This window comes from Lagenorhynchus albirostris, chromosome 9 (assembly GCF_949774975.1).
Source record: "Lagenorhynchus albirostris chromosome 9, mLagAlb1.1, whole genome shotgun sequence".
NCBI lineage: Eukaryota > Metazoa > Chordata > Mammalia > Artiodactyla > Delphinidae > Lagenorhynchus > Lagenorhynchus albirostris.
This window is the reverse complement of record NC_083103.1, coordinates 4,476,219-4,495,683: the sequence shown is the minus strand read 5'-3', so window position 1 is coordinate 4,495,683 and position 19,465 is coordinate 4,476,219. Positions and strand designations below refer to the sequence as shown.

General features: G+C 53.9%; 1 protein-coding gene across 4 annotated transcripts; it reads right to left on the bottom strand.

The window, feature by feature from the left end:
- Positions 1-7,452: 7,452 nt before the first annotated feature.
- MRPL21 (mitochondrial ribosomal protein L21) lies at positions 7,453-19,393 on the bottom strand. 4 transcript variants are annotated; one of them, XM_060158307.1, is made up of 8 exons: positions 19,294-19,378; positions 16,912-17,031; positions 15,962-16,019; positions 13,673-13,758; positions 12,448-12,611; positions 10,694-10,746; positions 10,219-10,322; positions 7,453-7,568 (listed from the first exon to the last, which is right to left on the bottom strand). In XM_060158307.1, exons 2-8 carry the CDS (start codon positions 16,994-16,996, stop codon positions 7,504-7,506), a joined length of 615 nt encoding a protein of 204 aa, XP_060014290.1. In that variant the 5' UTR covers positions 16,997-17,031; positions 19,294-19,378; the 3' UTR covers positions 7,453-7,503. The 4 variants fall into 4 exon arrangements, with proteins under 4 accessions (XP_060014290.1, XP_060014289.1, XP_060014291.1 ...); XM_060158306.1 differs by lacking the exon at positions 16,912-17,031 and having other exon boundaries at positions 19,294-19,393; XM_060158308.1 differs by lacking the exons at positions 15,962-16,019; positions 16,912-17,031 and having other exon boundaries at positions 19,294-19,385.
- Between the last annotated feature and the right edge of the window lie 72 nt (positions 19,394-19,465).

Genomic DNA, 19,465 nt, shown 5'->3' with positions numbered 1-19,465 from the left:
GTGTCCTCAAGTTCATTCTGTACATCTGTGTCTTTATTCCTGTCCTGCCCTTAGATTCATCAGAACCATGTTTTTTTTTGTTTTTTAGGTTCCATATATATGCGTTAGCATATGGTATTTGTTTTTCTTTTTCTGACTTACTTCACTCTGTATGACAGACTCTAGGTCCATCCACCTCACTACAAATAATTCGATTTTGTTTCCTTTATGGCTGAGAAACATTCCATTGTATATATGTGCCACATTTTCTTTATCCATTCATCTGTGGATGGACACTTGGGTTGCTTCCATGTCCTGGTTATTATAAATAGTGCTGCAATGAACATTGTGGCACATGACTCTTTTTTTTTTTTGAAGATGTTGGGGGTAGGGATTTATTAATTAATTTATTTATTTTTGCTGTGTTGGGTCTTCGTTTCTGTGCGAGGGCTTTCTCTAGTTGTGGCAAGCGGGGGCCACTCATCATCGCAGTGCGCGGGCCTCTCTCTATCGCGGCCTCTCTTGTCGCGGAGCACAGGCTCCAGACGCGCAGGCTCAGTAGTTGTGGCTCACGGGCCTAGTTGCTCCGCGGCATGTGGGATCTTCCCGGACCGGGGCACGAACCCATGTCCCCTGCATCGGCAGGTGGACTCGCAACCACTGCGCCACCAGGGAAGCCCTAGCCAGTCTATATCTTTTGATTGGAGCATTTAATCCATTTACATTTAAGGTAATTATCGATATGTATGTTCCTATTACCATTTTCTCAATTGTTTTTGGTTTGTTTTTGTAGGTCTTTTTCTTCTCTTGTGTTTCTTGCCTAGAGAAGTTCCTTTAGCATTTGTTGTAAAGCTGGTTTGGTGGTGCTGAATTCTCTTAACTTTTGCCTGTCTGTAAAGGTTTTAATTTCTCTGTCCAATCTGAATGAGATCCTTGCTGGGTAGAGTAACCTTTGTTGTAGGTTTTTCCTTTTCACCACTTTAAATATGTCTTGCCACTCCCTTCTGGCTTGCAGAGTTTCTGCTGAAAGATCAGCTGTTTACGTTGTGGGGATTCCATTGTATGTTATTTGTTGCTTTTCCCTTGCTGCTTTTAATATTTTTCTTCATATTCAATTTTTGATAGTTTGATTAATATGTGTCTTGGCATGTTTCTCCTTGGATTTATCCTCTATGGGACTCTCTGCGTTTCCTGGACTTGGTTGACTGTTTCCTTTTCCATGTTAGGGAAGTTTTCAACTATAATCTCTTCAAATATTTTCTCAGACCCTTTCTTTATCTCTTCTTCTTCTGGGACCCCTATAATTCGAATGTTGGTGTGTTTAATGTTGTCCCAGAGGTCTCTGAGACTGTCCTCAATTCTTTTCATTCTTTTCTCTTTATTCTGCTCCGTGTTAGTTATTTCCACTATTTTATCTTCCAGGTCACTTATCCATTCTTCTGCCCGTTATTCTATTGATTCCTTCTAGAGAATTTTTAATTTCATTTATTGTGTTGTTCATCATTGTTTGCTCTTTAGTTCTTCCAGGTCCTTGTTAAACGTTTCTTGTATTTTCTCCATTCTATTTCCAAGATTTTGGATCACATTTACTATCATTATTCTGAATTCTTTTTCAGGTAGACTGCCTATTTCTTCTTCATTTGTTTGGTCTGGTGGGTTTCTACCTTGCTCCTTCTTCTCCTGCATATTTCTCTGTCTTCTCATTTTGCTTAACTTACTGTGTTTTGCATCTCCTTTTCGCAGGCTGCATGTTCCTAGTTCCTGTTGTTTTTGGTGTCTGCCCCCAGTGGGTGAGGTTGGTTCAGTGGCTTGTGTAGGTTTCCTGGTGGAGGGGACTGGTACCTGTGTTCTGGTGGATGGGGCTGGATCTTGTCTTTCTGCTGGGCAGGGCTGTGTCTGGTGGTGTGTTTTGGGGTGTCTTTGAACTTTGTATGATTTTAGGCAGCCTCTCTGCTAATGGGTGGGGTTGCGTTCCTGTCTGGCTAGTTGTTTGGCAAAGGTTGTCCAGCATTGGAGCTTGCTGGCCGTTGGGTGGAGCTGGGTCTTAGCATTGAGACGGAGATCTCTGGGAGAGCTTCTGCTGTTTGATATTACGTGGGGCTGGGAGGTCTCTGGAGAACCAATATCCTGAACTTGGCTCTCCCACCTCAGAGGCTCAGGCCTGACACCAGGCCGGAGAACCAAGACCCTGTCAGCCACACGGCTCGGGCAGCCATCCTGTCATGGAGTCACCTGAGAGCTGGGCGTCCTATCAGGGGCTCCTCTCCTCAGGTCCCGGAGATGCCTGAGGGGCAGCCTCCTGTCAGGGGCTTCCTGGTCAGGTGCAGAGGCCTGAGGGCCGGGCGTCAGGTCTGAGTCATGTGGGGTACTGGGCACTTGCCTTCTCTGCTCCAGACTGCAGCGTTGGGGGGTTCGGCTGGTGTCTGAGGCCCAGATTACGGCTTCCACCCAGGTTTACATCTGAGCCCCAGGTTTAAGACTTGGGGAGTTTCAAGACACCACTTTGAACAATTCAAAAAAGCCCCTCAGGGACTTCCCTGGTGGTGCAGTGGTTAAGAATCCACCTGCCAGTGCAGGGGACACGGGTTCGAGCCCTGGCCCAGGAAGATCCCACATGCTACAGAGCAACTAAGCCCGTGTGCCACAACTACCGAAGCCTCCACACTCTAGAGCCCACAAGCCACAACTACTGAGCCCACGAGCCACAACTACTGAAGCCTGTGCGCCTAGAGCCCATGCTTCACAACAAGAGAAGCCACCACAATGAGAAGCCTGCGCACCGCAACGAAGAGTAGCCCTCGCTCACCGCAACTAGAGAAAGCCTGTGCACAGGAATGGAGACCCAACGCAGCCAAAAATAAATTTATATTAAACAACAAAAAAACAAACAACCCCCCCCGAAAAAAAAAACCCTCAGTTTTTTATTTGTCCAAACCTTCAGCCCCAAGAAGGCCTCCCTTGGCCTCGGTTAAGAGGGGAGACTTGGCCACTGAGCCTCCTCAACCCCGGCCGCCCATATCAGAACTATCTGGGGAACCAGAAAAACACCTTCACCCCTCTATAGTTTAGTTTCTTTGTGTGTAAAATGGTGAGAAATGACAGTACCCACGTTGCAGGGCTCTTGGAGGCTTAGATGGTTTAGTGCACCTGGCACAGAGCATCTCACAGATGTCACCGTTGTCAAGGTCTGACCTGCATGGACCTCCCAGTAACGGCCTCAACTCTGCTCCTTTGTTCCCTCAGGGCAGGGGCTGCGTCTCCCCACCCTTTCACGATTTCCTCTTTGGCTTGCTGGCTGCAGGCAGGCCCCACGCCAGGCAATTTTGCTTGAAAATGATCCCTCCACGAGGTGACCTTTGTCCCCCCGAGATCGTTCCAGGACAACCTGATAACGACTCTGCCAGTCCTGAACTTCTATCAGGAGACTGGGGTAGGGCCGGACTCTATTTTGCAATTCTGTACTGCACACCAAGGCCTGGAAGCGTTGCCCGGGTTCCAAGGGGACGATGTGTCTCTGGTGGCCACCCACGGGAGCAGAGGAAGAAGCAAGCCAGATGGCGTCTCCAGGGAGGTGAGCATTCCAGGTTCTGCATTTCCCCATCTCTGCCGCGGGGCCTCGCAGGAAGTGGGTCAAGGGGCACCCAGCCGCCAGGTGTGCTGCCCTTATCTCCGAGAACCAGGCCCTGCGGGTTTGTGCCCTGACTCAGCAGAAGTGGCCCCAGGAGTCCGAGGCCCCAGGGGTGGGGAGACGTCGGGAGGAAGCTGCCCTCCTGACAGCTGGGCTCACCTGCAGGAACCAGAGCAGCCCCGCCGGCACTGTACAGCAATTTACATCTTTATTTAAAAAGTATTAAAAAAAATTTTTTTTGGCCATACTGCATGGCATGTGGGATGTTAGTTCCCCAACGACGGATCAAACCTGTGTCCCCTGCAGTGGAAGCACTGAGTCTTAACCACTGGACCGCCAGGGAATTCCCAACTTACATCTTTAATGTTTGTAGAGCTCTGTCTGACTGTGGTCCTGCTGGACACCAAGGACTCCATCTTTTCCGTAAAGCTGCTGGACCAGCAGCCTCACCCGACGCCACTGGGCAGGCTCCACTGACCCTCCTCCCCCACCAGCCCGCATGCCCCCACGCCTGCGGCCCCGAGCACAGCCTGGGACCCACGCTGCAGACGGAAGGAGCCCCTTCAGCCCTCCCCTGGTCAGCAGCAGCGTGGAATTAGGGGTTGTGACAGAGACATTCGTGCATGCACCTGCATCCCTGCCGTGGGCCAGGTGTGGTCCTGGATGCTGTGTGTACATTAGTGAATAAAACAGATACGCTCCCCCCTCCTGGAGCTAGTGGTCCAGTGGGGGAGGGAGGCAGAGGAGAAACCCGGGACAGTAAAATACACGTGCGCTGACACCAGGTAGAAGACGGGGAGCAGGGACAGTGACCTGGGGGGGGACCTGCTGAGATGGGACAGCTCCACAGCCCCATCTGAGCTAGTGATGTTTCAGTAGCAGCCAGCCCCCCTGGTTAATAACGGAGGTGACAGTCTGATCAAAGCCCTGTGCCTGGCCCAGGGCTGGCCTGCATCCCATCGTCCCCTTTCACGCTCCCCCTACGTGCTCCACCCTCACTATCTGTCTGGACCTGCTAGGTTTTGGGGTGACAGCGGACTCGGGTCTCGGGCCACACCTGGCCCTGAGAGGGTTAGCCCTGCAGTCTGGCGGAGTGAACTGGGCGGAGGATGCAGGGGCAGCCTGAGCTCGGGAGCCGGCGAGGCCAAGGTGGTGCCCACTGGGCAGGGGTCTGGATTAATGGGGTGGGGGGGGCAGGGAGGCAAGCAGGTGCTTGGAGGCCAGGGTGAAGGCCCCACTGCAGACGGAGCAGCAAAGTAGTCCTGTGAAAAAGGGAACAGAGACACCGGCCTGGGAGGACCCCGCAGGCAGCGAGGTGACAGGCGGTGAGGGTGGTGTGGCTGGAGCCCCCTGCCAAGCCCAGGTGAACTGCAGCTGCAGTGTCCAGGCACCGGCCAAGAACGGCTGGAAGGGGACAGTCATCAACGACAGCCACGGGAATCCAAGTTTTGCCTTTTTTTTTCAGTCAACCGATGTGACTCATTAACCTAGTGGGTTTTTCCCTATGTTTAAAAAGTTGTGGTGAAATATACGTAACATACAATTTACCAACTTAACCACTTTTAACTGACAATCCATCGGCATTAATGACATTGACAAGGCTGTGCAACCATCACACTATCCACTTCCGGACTTTTTTTATGACCTCAAACAGAAACCCGGTGCCCAGGAAGTGAGAATTCAAGTGAGAATTCTGCTTCCCCTCCCCCAGCCCCTGATGACCTCTCACCTACTTTCTCTCTCTGAATCTGCCTAGCCTGGGTATTTCACATGAGTAGAATCACCATATTTGTCCTTTCTGTGTCTGGCTTCTTTCACTCAGCACACTGTCCTCAAGGCCATCTGCGCTGTGGCAAGTGTCAGAATGCCGCCAGTCCTCTCTTTTTTTGGCTGTGCCGGCTTGCAGGATCCTAGTTCCCCAATCGGATGGAACCTGTGCCCCCTGCAGTGGAAGCGTGGAGTCCTGACCATTCCTTTCTTATTGCTGAATAAACACGTCCATTGTACGTGTAGACCGCATTTGTTTATCCATCAGGATGGACACGAGCTATTTCTGCCTCCTGGCTATTGTGAATGTTGCCTAGTCCAGTTTTTAAAAGCAGTAATCTTTCACCAGTTCGACACCGATGTCAATGCTTTATGGGCACGTCACCAGTTCCCCAGAGCACAGTGGCTCTGCCCCTTTCTAGGATCACAAATGCTGACTTCGGCTGAGCAGTTGCTGTCACCCAGAATCCTCACAGCAGTCCAGCGGGGGGTACCAGTATCGCCCCCATTTGAGGGATGAGGAAGTTGAGGCCCAGGGACCAGATAACGTGCCCAAGGACTCCTTGGAGGGTGGGTGTGGGGTTCACACCAGGTCAGTCTGGGTCCGGAGCCACCCGCCCCCTCCCCAACTACGTAAGCTGGGCTGCCTGACTACAGCAGACGACTTCAGAACCTGTTCTGTATTTCAAGCATATGGATGTGCATAAGATGAAGCATGTGGAAGGTGATTCCCACCTTACCTGCACAGGTTAAAAGGACCACAGGAGTGGGCCCTAGGCCGGCCGAGAAGACCCGGAGAGAGCCAGGGCCCGGGATCCGGAGCCGTGGCTCTCAGAGCAGTCCGCACGAGCCACAGCGTGTGGAAAGTTATCACAGATCCTGACGCGGCGGTGTCAGAGGGAGAGCACCCACGCTCTGAGGTGGGCCCACCACCCCTGCCGCCCACCCCAGGGGCACTGCAGCCAGTAACCGGCGGCCGGAATGCAGAATCTCCGCATCCAGTAGGACTGCTGCCCCCTGCTGTACATGGAGGGCACTGCAGGAGGGGGAGCGTCCCCACAGCCTGGCCAGCCAGCGTCCCCCAGCATCCCTGAGGGAGACTGGGTACCTGAAAGGGCGCAGGGAGGAGAGGGGTAGGCCTCCTGGTGCAGTGCCGCCTGCCTCGCTCACTCCCCCGTCATGGGACTCTGGAAGAAAGTATTAACTACAGTTTGATAAAGGGTTTTATTGTGTCCCTTGAAAGCCCTAACTTTTCTCTTGGAGGAAGCCCGGCCTCTGTGAAGGACACAGAACCAGACACCTGGGCCGCCTGGGAGCCCCCCGCTCCCTACACTTGACCCCCACCTCCACGTCCTTCCATTTGCCCTCCAGCCCTGGCCAATCTGGTTCGGGATCCCTCCCTTGTCACAGGGGTCAGCTGCCGGCCTGACCCGCCCCAGACAGCAGCCCCCAACCCTTCTGGGACAGGAGGCTGCCTTCAGGATCAGGTTCAAAACTGCTCCGGCCCCTCTGCTCTGTCACTTCACATCCAGTTCCCAGCACGTGCTGCGCTGCCCCAGCTCTGCAGCCCCAGCGCCGCGCCCCGGCCTTGGACAGAGTGCCCCCCCTTCCCTGCTGGACCCAGCGGAGCAGAAGGACAAGGGCAGGGACTCTGCACCCAGATGCCTGGTTTGCATCTCGGCTTCTTGGAAAAGCAAATCACTAGAAACAGGTAGTTGGATTACCCGAGGGATGGGAATTTGCTCACGTCTTTGTACATCTTGCCCAGGAGTGGAATCCAGATCATGTCTCTCCTGGCGTCAGCTCCTGGGCCCCGGCTGTGTCCCCCACGTCGCGCACCTGCGGTGCCCGGTGGAGGGCAGCCAGTAATATCAGTCTGTGTCTTACACGAGCATCCAGGCTCCAGCCCTGGGAGGGCCACGCCTGTAATTCTTCCCGAATTCCTGTTTCTCCAGCCAAGGGAGACTATTCCTTACTAAGGATAAGCTCCCAGTCAGGGTGCTCAGCCTCCAACAATCGACGGCAGGACTGAGCCTGTTACGGCAGAGCCGCCTACCCCAGAGCACAGAGACCCGGACTCCTCGGAAAGTGGGTTTATTTTTATATTTCTAGAAACATTAGCTGGATGATCAGCACAGACGTGGAGCAATCCTGATGGTGTTTATCCGGAGGACGGTCTGAGGGCTCACGATAACTGCAAGACAGAGCAGGGCCCGGCATGAACACAGATCCGGACGCCGTCAACCAGCTACCGCGAGACCCAGCCGCCGCCCGCTCTTTCCTCGAGGGTCTGCCTTGCACCAGCACCGCCCCGCAGCCGGGCAGAACTGGCCACCCAGTGATGTCCCACAGGCCGTGGTTTTTGGTCATCACTGACCGCCTGCCTCACCACTCGCTCCGTGAGCCCCGTCAGACCCCACAGGGGCTGCAACACCCCGGGGCCTGGAGGCCAGGGGCGCCCTTGCTGCGGGCCCCCAGCCTGGCCTCCCCCACGTGCCCAGAGACCCCTGCCCTGCATGGGTGGGGGCACCCCTTCCGGCTACGCTGAGGCTACTGGAGGTGGTGGAGGGTACAGGAGAGGCTCCCTACTGACCCAGCTCTAGTAAAGCTGAAGCTACCGTCTGGTACGTTTCACCGTTTGTAACCGAGGACTGTGAGAGACATACATCGTCCCTCGTTGTCTGCAGGGGATGGGTTCCAGGACCCCCGAGGACACCGGCATCCAAGGATGCTCAAGCCCCCTAATAAGACGGTCTAGTGTCTGCATGTGACCCACACACACCCTCCCGTACACTCTAAACCATCTCTAGGTCACACGTGAGGCCTAAAACACTGTCAACGCCATATGAACAGGTGTAAATACAACATATAATATAGATCCTATGTAAGGACTTGGTGAAGCAAATTCAAGTTTTGCTTTTTGGAACTCTCTGGAATTTTTTTTTCTTGCAAATTTTTTTGTTTTTGGCCCTGCGGCACACGGGCTCTTAGTTGTGGCATGTGGGATCTTAGTTCCCTGGCCAGGGATCAAACCTGCACCCCCTGCATTGGAAGCACGGAGTCAACCACTGGACCGCCAGGGAAGTCCCTCCTGCAAATGTTCCATCTGTGGCTGGTTGACTCTGCGAGTATGGCAGACGGGGATATAGGGGGCCAACTGTGCACCTCCTGAGACAAGATGCTGCAGCCTGTGGGTCCCGCCCCAAGGGGCTGTGACCTCCAGTGGAGGCCCCTGCAGGGACAGTTCTGTTCCCGCTTGTGGGTTTACTGGGAAATGGCAGGGGGCTCTGGATGGGAACAAAAGGTCGTGTGGGGTCAGGGAGACGGGGGAGACACAGCCCAGGCCGTGGAAAGCGGGCAGCAACGGCTAGGTGAGGGCCGAGGGGGATCCCTCCGTGAACCCTCGTCCCGGCCCTGCTCCGTGAGGCCGGGCAGGGAGAGCGGGGTCTCCTGCCCCCACTCAGGGCACAGGCTCCCCTCCTGTCCCTATGATGAGCCGCCAACTCCCACAAGTCACCACAAGGCCGCTGGATGCGGTGGCCTCTCCACTCCCGCTCACCAGGCCCGGCCCGCGCCCCTGGGGGAGGCCCCTGCTGTGAAGTCCCCCCCTCAGGTGCCAGCCCTTCCCGCCACCGCTTCCTCCCTTCCCGGCTGAGGTTCTGTCCACCCCACGCGCTGCACCTGCCAGAACCCGCGGCAAGTCCACACAGGGGCGCTGCTTCTTCACCTCTCCGACCTCTGACCTCACCCCTTCCCGCCTCCATCCCCTCCCCCCTCCCAGCAGACCCACCTTGGTGACGCCCATTGTTACTGGCCCTTTAAATCAGGGGCACCACATGCGCCTGGATGCCCCTTCGGCCGGGGGACAGGACGGAGGGGCCTCCTGTCCCTGGTCTCTCAGCCCCTGTGCTCGAGCCCACCCTGCCCGCTCCATCCCACCAGCATCCGGATGCCCTGGCCCTCCAGGGGCCACCCCCCCTGCCGCCTCCCCAGGGAAACCTCTCCTGACCTTCTCTCCCAGGACTGCCTTCCTTCGGGCTCCAGATGGGCCTCCCTCCTCCCCCAAAGCCTGTTTCACTCCTTCAAACAAACCAGCCCCACCTCCGCCTCCCGGCCCAGTCGACCTCACACCCTTCCAGCCACCACCTCTTCTCTTTAACCACCTTCTGAGGATGCTGTCCCCACCTGCCTTTGCTTCACGGAACAAACATGAACGATCGCCCGAAGCATTACGGTAAGATGAAGTCTGACGAGCCGCCCACAGGAATTGGAACACAGGACACACGATCCCTCTGCATTTGTGACTCCTTCCTTCCCCGCCCCTCCAGAGGCAGCCACACCCGTGATTCTGCGCAAACCGTTCTTCCTTTAAAAATGTGCCATTGTTATGTGTGTGCGTAACGCGTGCGGGCGCGAGCGTGTGCCCAGCAGCACGAGGCTGAGCTCTGCCCACCTCCGGGCTTCATGACTCGGCCTCACCCTCACATAGTCTAAGATCGTCCCTGCCGTGTGGAGGTGGGCCATCCACTGCACTGGACAACATCCCACTAGGGAATCTCCGTTGCTCGTCCATTCCCCGTGGTGGACACGTGACCTGCTTCTGGGCTGTCCGGCAGCTGCCAGGGCCACGCCCTCCACAAGCCCCGGAGTGGTTAACGACTGCTACCCGCCCCTCCCCGGCAGAGGCAGAGGCAGGACGCGGGCAGAGCTCTCACTGGTCTCTGGGCTGCTGCACCCACAAAGCGCCTGGCAGAGGGCAGGGCCCCGTCCAACCTGGCCCAGCACAGGACGCGGGGCAACACCCAGAGGATGGGAGCACAGCAGCCACGCTTTCTCCAACTTACTTCTTTTCCTTTTGTAGTTTTTCCTTTTCTTGAATCTCATGTTGATTTTTGGCCACGATTCTGTCTTTTCAATGACTGTGGCTTCTACTTGAACAAGATCCTTTCTGGAAGAGAGGAAAACGAACAGTAATGTACCTTCCTGATTATTTTTCAGTTTTACTAGTGCTTTACGTGAGAACATCTAAACAAAGTTTAACTTCCTTTTCTGCCGGTTATCAACGTCATACGCCCTCCCTGCAGGCACTGTGAAAACTACCAAAAAGCACAACAAAGAACAGCGTCGTCCCACAGCAAATCTTAAAAGGGCCAAACTGCAGTGAATGAGTAACAGGTCAACGACTTGTCCTGGATGCTCTGTACGTGGGACACTACACACCCACGGTGAGAAGCGTAAGCTGTTGAGCTTGGTGGTTGCAGCGGGTGTGACGGGAGCCCCTCTGCCCAGCCTCCCCGCCGGCATCTGAGAGCACGTTACCCGAGGAGGGGTCTGCCGAGCAGCGTGAAGTCGTCGGCCCCAACCAGCAGGACCTGGAATCAAATAGGCGTGTTACCAGCAAATAACACAAAGCCCCTAGAACAGGCCGTCGCCCGAGCACACTGGAAAGGAAGCAAGGTGTCGGTTCCCCGAAACCAAAACGTGGGCTTCCTCTGCTATCTAACTAGCCACTCCCTCAACCTGGGACAGAGGGGGCGCCAGCTGGCGGCGTGGCTGTGTGTGCAGGGGCGCCTGGCTGCCTGCAGACACGCCCGCGCTGTCAGACCCGGACATGTGGAACTCGGTCATCTGGGCGAGCAGGTAACCTCCTATGGCAACAGTGGCTTTTAAAATACAACAACTTTTTATTGAAGTATAATACATATAGGGAAAAAATGCACAAACCAGACTGTGGTGTCTTTTATGCAGTTCACAGTCCTGTTGATACTGCAAAGACTGAGGTTCAAGGTATGCTTTTAATGACTGCAAAACCCTGCACGGCCAGGCAGCCTCTCTCACTGGAGGGAAACTGTGACGCTAAGTGTGGCCTCAGATGAAGACAGTTCTGCGACCCAAGTGCAGTGGGGTTCTCATTAGACATTGGGAGACTGTCTGAAATTCTCCTGATGAGAAAAAAACTCGATTGCATTAAGCTTAAATGTCTAAAGGCAAAGCCTATTTTATAATAACATCAACGGGCTATGTGTGTTAGGTGATGACAAATAGTGAAATCTTGCTTGACTCACTCTCAGCCCGACACGTTCTCTGTTGCTGGGCTTCCGACGTTACGAAAAACCACCCGCATTAGGTGGAGCTTCCTATGTTTTTGTTAATGTGAAATGTTTCAAAATAATGTCTTTTTAGAGATCCTCACAAAAACTCTCCAGAAGTCTCTTATTTTAGATGTAAAAGGTAAATGTACTCTTGTTCGTGAGCTCATGACAGGACCACGGGGGTCACCAAGGAGAAGGGGCTGTGCTGGCTGGTGGCGTCCACACAGCGCCCTGGCTCAGCCTGAGCCGTGGTCCTGCTCGGATCACAGGCCGTGGGAAGACCGTCTGAGAGAGGAGAGTTTAATGCTCCCCTGGGTGTAAATGTGCAAAGAATCTACAATCACAAAGGAAGGAGGAGTTTTAAATTATAAAGAAAACCATATGTCATATCACATCACACCAACAGTTAACCACGTCCTAAAAAAATGATCCGGTACAGAAATCTCATATTTTATCTACAGTTTTATGAACAGAAGCAGAATAGGCAAAAACCAAATAGGCCCCCGAACACAAGCGGAGGGCAGAGGCACTTGGCTAAACACGCAGGACACACCACGCGGCAGTTCAGGAGGGTCGGAAGACGACCAGCGCCCTGCGAGGCGCCTCTAAACCGTGCTCGCCGTTCAGCACAGCGGCAGCTGTCACGCCTAACGTCAGGGCAGTGTTCGAGCCGAAACGGAACATTTTCTCTTCATAAATCCTGGCCTGAGAACTCTTTACATCCCTAACTGGGATTTTCACTGTACCTGTGATCAGATATTTTCCTCTAAGAATACACTAAGGAGACGTGAGACAAACCCTTCTCTGTCTGATGTGAGACAGACACACGCGTCCCCTTAGAGAAACGTGCTGATCGGCTCCCTGTAAGGAGGGGCCCTACCGAGTCGGGCCGCCCTCGGGGAGCAGCTCTGCCCACACCCCCCTGACCCCACCGTGCCCACTGGCCAGCCTGCCACGTCCCCAGAGCTGACTCAGTCTCACCTTCTCCAGCCGGATCCTCTCTCCACACGCAACGTCTAACTTGTTTTCAATTAAGATCAGGTCTTCAGAGGTCACCTTCCACTGGTGGCCGGCGAAGTGCACCACTGCGAAGAGCCTGCCGTACCGGCCCTGGGCGATCAGCTCGTTCACCTTCTCCACGACCTCTGTGGGGAGAAGGGCGGTCAGGGTCACAGCTACACCCTCACCCGGGTGCCCGCTGCCCCGCCGCAGGCCAGGGTGAGCCGCTGCTCCCAGGAGCTGGCACTGGGGTGCGCGGGGCACACGGGGCTCTTATAGACGATCGTGCCCCGACGGCACAGAAGCCCCCATCCCCCTGCCATCCTCCCGCCTGAGCGCTCGGCGCGCCTGGCTGGGTTTCTCTGACCCTGCGGTGGAGAAACCCTCACCTGGTTTCATTCCCAGTCGTTATTAACGAGCCAGCGGCCTGGCAAAGTGAGAGGAGAGGCCTTCTTGCAAACAAGGAAAACCTAGAATTATACCCTCGTGGTGCTGGATGCTACCTGCTCGCGTCCGCCCACACCCAGTCCCCGCTCCCACGGTCACCGCCTCGTCTTAGGCCCGGCCCTTCTCTCCTGCCCCGACCCTCCTGGCCTCGCCTGGGGCTGGGCGCAGGGCACGGCGTCTGCCCTGGAAACCGAGTCACGCCCTCGGCTGCACCTGGCCAAGAGGGCGGAACCTCGCCTGCAGCTGTACTTTTTGGGCACAGCATCCGAAATAGTATTTAACAACCGCAAGGCTCCACGCGTGACTATGGACTTCAGCTTTTGGAAACTGAGGATCTCGCACTCATCCCGGTGCTGGGCGTGGTGGCCGCACTGCCCTCCTGGCGACACGCATCCTGTGTGACATGCCTCCCGACACCCTGATGGCCTCTTGAACACCTGGGCTGGGGCCGGCTTCCACCGAGGACCGGGCACGTCGTTCTTCTTCCCTGAACTCCCGTTTCTACCAACAGTGGGGAGACAGAGCTGGGCCCTGGCCCTCGCGCCACCCGCACTACCTGCCTGCGACTCGGCTGGTGCCTTGCTGCCCTAGGAGGACTGGCTCAACGAATGAGGGTTTTGAGCTCTGGTGTTGAGCGAACCTGAGCTTTCACGCTGCGCCGTGTCTCGGGCACCTGGAAACGTGAAGTCCTTGTTCTGTGGCCAGGAGGCCCCCTGTGGTGGAAGCAGGGGCGCCACCCCCTAGCTTCTGCCTCTCTCACCTGCATGGTGTCTGGCCTCCGCGACGGGGTCTGGCCCAACGACTTCTGGCCAAGGCGGTGAACTCAGTGACGTTTTAGGAACGTATCTGTAAAAATATTTTAGAGACGTGGGTCACACACACGTGAAAAGACGGTTCAAGATGTGTGAGAAGTGATTGCGCTCAGCACACTAGGGAGGGCAAGGATCCGGCACGTCTCTGATGCTGGTGTGGCTGGCGAGACAGCTGCCCCCGCAGTTGTAGGAGAGCAAAACCTGCTCACCCCAAAATGTCTCTTAGGCGTGCAGATTACTTCAAGCCGAAAACAATCAAGGCCCAAAAGACGCAGGAGGAAACTTTGGCAGGAGGCAGGCAGGCCTGGGTCTGCGCGCAGCTTCCTGAAAGACTCGAGATGGAGGGCCTGTCCTGGGACACAGCATCACCAGAGACGGCTGCGAGGAACACAGGGGCCCAGAGATCTGAGGCCGCTCCTGTCCCACTGTCTCTGCAGGCCCAGCCAACATTTATTCACCAAACATCTGCTTTTCCACCTCCGCGTGAATTGCCTTCATCCCCTTTGAAGTCTCAAAGCCCCACCCTCAACATCGTCTTTTGTCTTTAGCTGAAGGTGCTACTTAAGGTGAGAGCTTCTGCCATTTGCCCGAGTGGTTCATTTCTCCTGGGTCTCTCCTGTGTGTACAGGTTATTAAACTTTGGTTTGATTTTTCTCCTGTTAACCTGTCTCATGTCAATTTAACTCTTAGACCAGCCAGAAGATCCCAGAAAACTGGGGACCCTGCCGCTTCCAGCTCACTGTTCGCTCACTGTGAAGTGAGCGAACGCCCCCCCCCCGCTGGAGTCCACTGGCCCCCGAATGAAGCTGTGCACTCCCGTCACGCATCGTGTCTGAGCGGCCCCGGGCGGCCCGGCAGCGGGCGGCCCGGCAGCAGCCAGCCGAGGACCGAGGGACAAACCTGGAACGGGACCGGGGGCAGCAGTGGCCACTCATGGCGGTCACAGGAGAAGTCAGCCGAGTTCATGAAAGCACCCTTTAGGGTTTCTGCCTCCACCCTCACCCAGGGTGCCCACTGCTCCTTTAGGGAAACACCAGGCCCTGCGTCCCCCCTGCTGAGAATCTCCGCTGCAGGAGCGCAGGCGGCTGCACTGAGAGCTTACTACGTGCCAGGCGCTCTTCTCTTTTTTTTTTTCTAATTTTTGTACTGAAGTCTAGTTGATTTACAATGTTAATTTCTGCTGTACAGCATAGTGATACAGTTATACACATACCTTCTTTTTTATATTCTTTTCTGCCATGGTTTATCTCAGGAGATTGAACATAGTTCCCTATGCTCTCCAGGAGGACCCTGTCGTTTATCCATTCCATGTATAATACTTTGTATCTGTTAATCGCAAATTCCCAATCCATCCCTTCCCCACGGCAACCACAAGTCCTTCTAAGCTCTTTTTTGTTAAAAAATTTATTTTATTTTTGGCTGCATTGGGCCTTCGTTGCTGCACACAGGCTTTCTCTAGTTGTGGCGAGCGGGGGCTTCTCTTGTTGCGGAGCACGGGCTCTAGGCACGCGGGCTCAGTAGTTGTGGCTCGCGGGCTCTAGAGCGCAGGCTCAGCAGTTGTGGTGCACGGGCTTAGTTGCTCCGCGGCATGTGGGATCTTCCCGGACCAGGGCTTGAACCCGTGTCCCCTGCATTGGCAGGCGGACTCTTAACCACTGCGCCAGCAGGGAAGCTCCCTTCTAAGCTCTTTTTTAATGCAGAAATTCACTCGACTCTCATGAAAACCCACTGAGATGGAGACTAATACTGCTTCCATTTTGCCGAAGAGGAACGAAGCTCAGAGTGCGTGGCCCTGCTCAGGGCCCCGGGCTGACAGGGCGGGGCAGGGACGGGACCCTGTGTGTTCCTACCTGAGTACGATTTTGTCAAATTTACCTTCTGTAGTTTATATTAATTTTATGTGTTTTCTTTAACACTGAACATGCTCTTTCAAATTACGTAAGGTCCCCTGGAGATTCTGACACAACCATCCCGTGATTCGACCTTCCCAGTTGGAAATAAATCCCCAATTAGGAGTTAAAAGCTTTTGCCTAGAAAGACACAGCTGTGCAAGGCCCAGAACACCTTTGCCTTCGGGTGCTTGAGGTTCTGTCTGTATTTCTATATGTCAAGGGTCTGAGAAAAATACTGTCAAAAAGTTAAAAGAAAACTAAATATTCTTGAAAACCCAAACCTTTGAAGTTCTGACTTTAGAAAGGAAAGGAAGAGAGTCACCAAAACCCACATTTTGATATTACCCTTGTGGAAATGAAGCGCTCTGCGAACTGAACCTTCGAGAAGCAGACCACAGGGAAGCTGAGGGAATAAAGAAACACGCGTAGTTACTAACACGAAACGCAAACCGCCCTTTACGACGCTCAGTGTGCAAGTGCCGCTCCTGTGACTGGCACGCGACTTAAACCACCACATCACATGTCTACAGGAAAACCTAGGCCAACAAAACCAAAAGAACATCACTTACAGTCACTGGCTATTACCATAAGCGTCAGGATGTGCTTGTCACACCACTGAAAAGGGCCTAAAACCAAATCACCTACCTGCTAACCCACTCCTTGACCACAGGTGCCCACTACGTTCAGGCCCTGTTCGGTACCCCAGTGTGGGAGCGGCCTCCAGGACGCCCCGATGAGCCCACCTCCTGGTGTTCTCACCCCTGTGTTGTCCCCCGACAGGGCGCTGGTGTCTGTGACCAACAGCATGTGGCAGAAGTGACAGGACAGCACTTCCGAGAGTAAGTTATAAGGGCAGCTGCTGTCCTGGGTGTCCTCTCTCATCTCTGCTGCAGGGCTGCTGTGCGGTGAGCAGTCCCTGGAGGGGCCTCCAGCCAGCAGCCCCGGGAGGGAGCTGGAAAGCAGATTCCGCAGCCCCAGCTGACAGCCTGACTTGAATCTAATGAGAGACTGGGAGCCAGAAGCACCCGCTAAGCTGCTGCTGGATCCTGACCGTCAGCGATGGATAATACACGTTAGGTATCTTAAGCTGCTGGATGTGGGGGTAACCTGGGACATAGCAGTAGATAACTAATGCACCGACAAAGGTACCCAGAGCCTACTGAGAAGGACTCAGAAATAAAATGCCTGGTAAGTGCAAAAAGCAGAGGACAGGTTTCTCAATAACTACTGTTGGTTTTATTTTTTCAATTGGGCTCTAATTTATAAACCATAAAATTCACTCTTTCAAAGCTCACTCATTAGCGGTTGTTCCCAATTCTTGGTCTCCTGGGCTGGTGTCTCTTCCCCTCTGCCATCTTGGTGCGCTTGTGGTTTAGACATTGGATCTTACCTCTTCTTTACCTATAGCCGTTCCTCTGGTGATTGTATGAATTTAAATGTCACCTATACACTGGTGACTCCCAAGTTTACACCTGCAGCCTGTCGGACACGACAAACACCTGTCTCTTTGTCATCGTCACCTGCATGTCTAACAGGCGTCTCAGAAACTAACAAAGGCTTCTGATCTGCCCCTCATGCCTGCTTCTCCCGCGCCCCTCCCCATCTCATGTAATGGCGACTCCATCTTTCTAGTTGCTCAGGCCCCAAATCTCAGTCATTTATGACCCTTCTCTCTCACACCCCTCAGCCAACCTATCAGCAAGTCCCCTTGCCTCTCTTTGAGAGATCCAGGCTCTGACCACTTCAATCACCCAAGCCTGCATTATTACTAACACCCTGCTCTCGCCCTAGCCTCCCTTCTCTGCACAGCAGCTAGAGGGATCCTGTTAAAACTGAGGTCAGATCGTGTCACTACTTTGCGAAACTCTACAAGAGCACCCCATTTCACTCAGAGAAAAAGCCGAAGTTCTTACAGCGGCCACAGGGCAGTGGGCATTGCGGTTCCATCTGTCTCTCTGAGTCCATGCCTCACGAGCTTCCCCTCGTTCACTGCACACCTGCCATTCTGGCCTCCTGGCTATTCCGGGAAGATGCCAAGTGCAAGGGCCTATGCCTGACCGCTCTTGCCCTGGACGCTCCCCCACCCCATGTGGCCCCCAGGCTAATTCCCTATTTCCTTTGGGTCTCCACTCCAATACCGTCTCAGTAGAGAGGCCTTCCCCACCCATCCTATTTAAAATTGAACCCTTTCTTCCCAACTCGTGCTTTATTTTTCTCCATGAGTCTTAACAGCTTTGAACATACTATGTAATTTGCTTCTTCTTAAAAATCTGCCTGTCTCTCTGCACAACCCTTCCCCCTGCGTCAGAATGCTAGCTCCATAAAAGCAGGGATTATTGTTTTATGTTTATAACTGATGTATTCGCTATCCTGGACCAGTGTTTGACTTGTAATAGGTGCTCGATAAATAGTGAATATACGAATAAATGAATGACATCTACCCTGCTAAGCCATCAAACGAGGCCCCTGTGGAATACTCCACGATTGGGAACTTGTGATTGGCCTCTCTTGAGAGCCATCCCACCGCTGAAAGCTCACAGAGTTCATGCACCTGATCTGCTTCCCTTGCCTGTGGTCTTAGCTTAGCAGTGACCCTCCTGGGAACAAATGGTGCCCCAGGATCATCCTTCAGATCCCTAAGGATCGTGCCAGTGTCCACCCTGTTTCCTTCACTCACTCTTCAAGGTCCTGCCTGTTTACCATTTTGGTCACCCTCTCTTTACTCAGTTCACTTCATCTGTGCTTCTCTCTGAAAACATTGGGTCTGGAATTGAACACAGCATTCTAGAGGTGGTTTTATATTGGTAGAATGCAGTAAGTCCCACTGCTTTTGTAAAAACTTCCCTGCCTGCTTAAACCCAAGTTTTATTATGGAAAATGACAAGCATACAAAAGTAAAGAGAATAGCGAGTCCTCCTGTATCTCTCCCCAGACTCAACAGTTATCAACTCTTGGCCAAGCTTGATTCATTCACAGTGCCTCTGGCCCAACTCTGCGATTAAAGCAACTGTCAGTGTATTTCTATGAAAGATAAAGATTCTTTACAAAAACACAACCACAACATCATTATCACACCTAAAAAAGGGAACATTTATTACCAATTCAGACCCAATTCTAAAACACACATAAACATTCCCTCACACAGATACACACTCCAACCGTTTCAGACAGAAGTTTATAGTGTTTCTGACAAACAATCTTTTTGAGCCTCATGACAACCCAGTGCCTAAAATACAGCTGTCGCTTTTGCTGGATTGGTTACCATTAGGCAAGGACATTCATCACCATTTTCCAGATGAGGACGGTGAGGCTCAGAGAGTGGCTCGCAGCCTGCGGGTGATGGTTAAACCACAGGCCTTGGAGCCGGACCGAGTTGTCTGATTCAGTCCTCTCCCACTTCCCTGCTGTGTGACCGTAAGCAAGTTACCTAACCACTCTGAGCCTCAGTTTGTTCCCCCGGTTAAATACAGCCTATATGGAAGTTGGGGAGCTTTCATCAGTATTTAAGCTACTAACTAAAGGAACCAGGATCTGAACCTAGGTTTCCCCAACTCTAAAGTCCGCGTTGTAATCACCGCATCAAAAAAAGCGATTAACATCGGTCGGACACAGACACACATGTGGCGGGACGGCAGGGCGCCCCACTTCCTCCCTTCACCCCGCGGCCAAGGTCTCACCCTCTCCGGGCCCCGACGCTCTCAGGACACTGCGGCTGCATGCAGACACCAGCCGTCCGAAAGTGACCGGCAGGGCCGAGGCCGCCACAGCCGCCGCCATCTTCCCGCAGCCTAGACCGACACCGGAAGCGGAAGAGGCGCGAACCTGGTGCGTCGACGCACCGGGCCCGGC

What these genes read in the sequence shown, in the direction of transcription:
- MRPL21 (XM_060158306.1), bottom strand. Translation starts at nt 19,393, where the DNA reads ATGGCGGCGGCTGTGGCGGCCTCGGCCCTGCCGGTCACTTTCGGACGG. An exon ending in GGAGGCCAGACACCATGCAG is followed by an intron (nt 12,612 to 13,672) that starts GTGAGAGAGGCA and finishes TTCTCCCCACAG; the next exon opens with AGGTCGTGGAGAAGGTGAAC. An exon ending in CTCGGCAGACCCCTCCTCGG is followed by an intron (nt 10,323 to 10,693) that starts GTAACGTGCTCT and finishes CCTCTCTTCCAG; the next exon opens with AAAGGATCTTGTTCAAGTAG.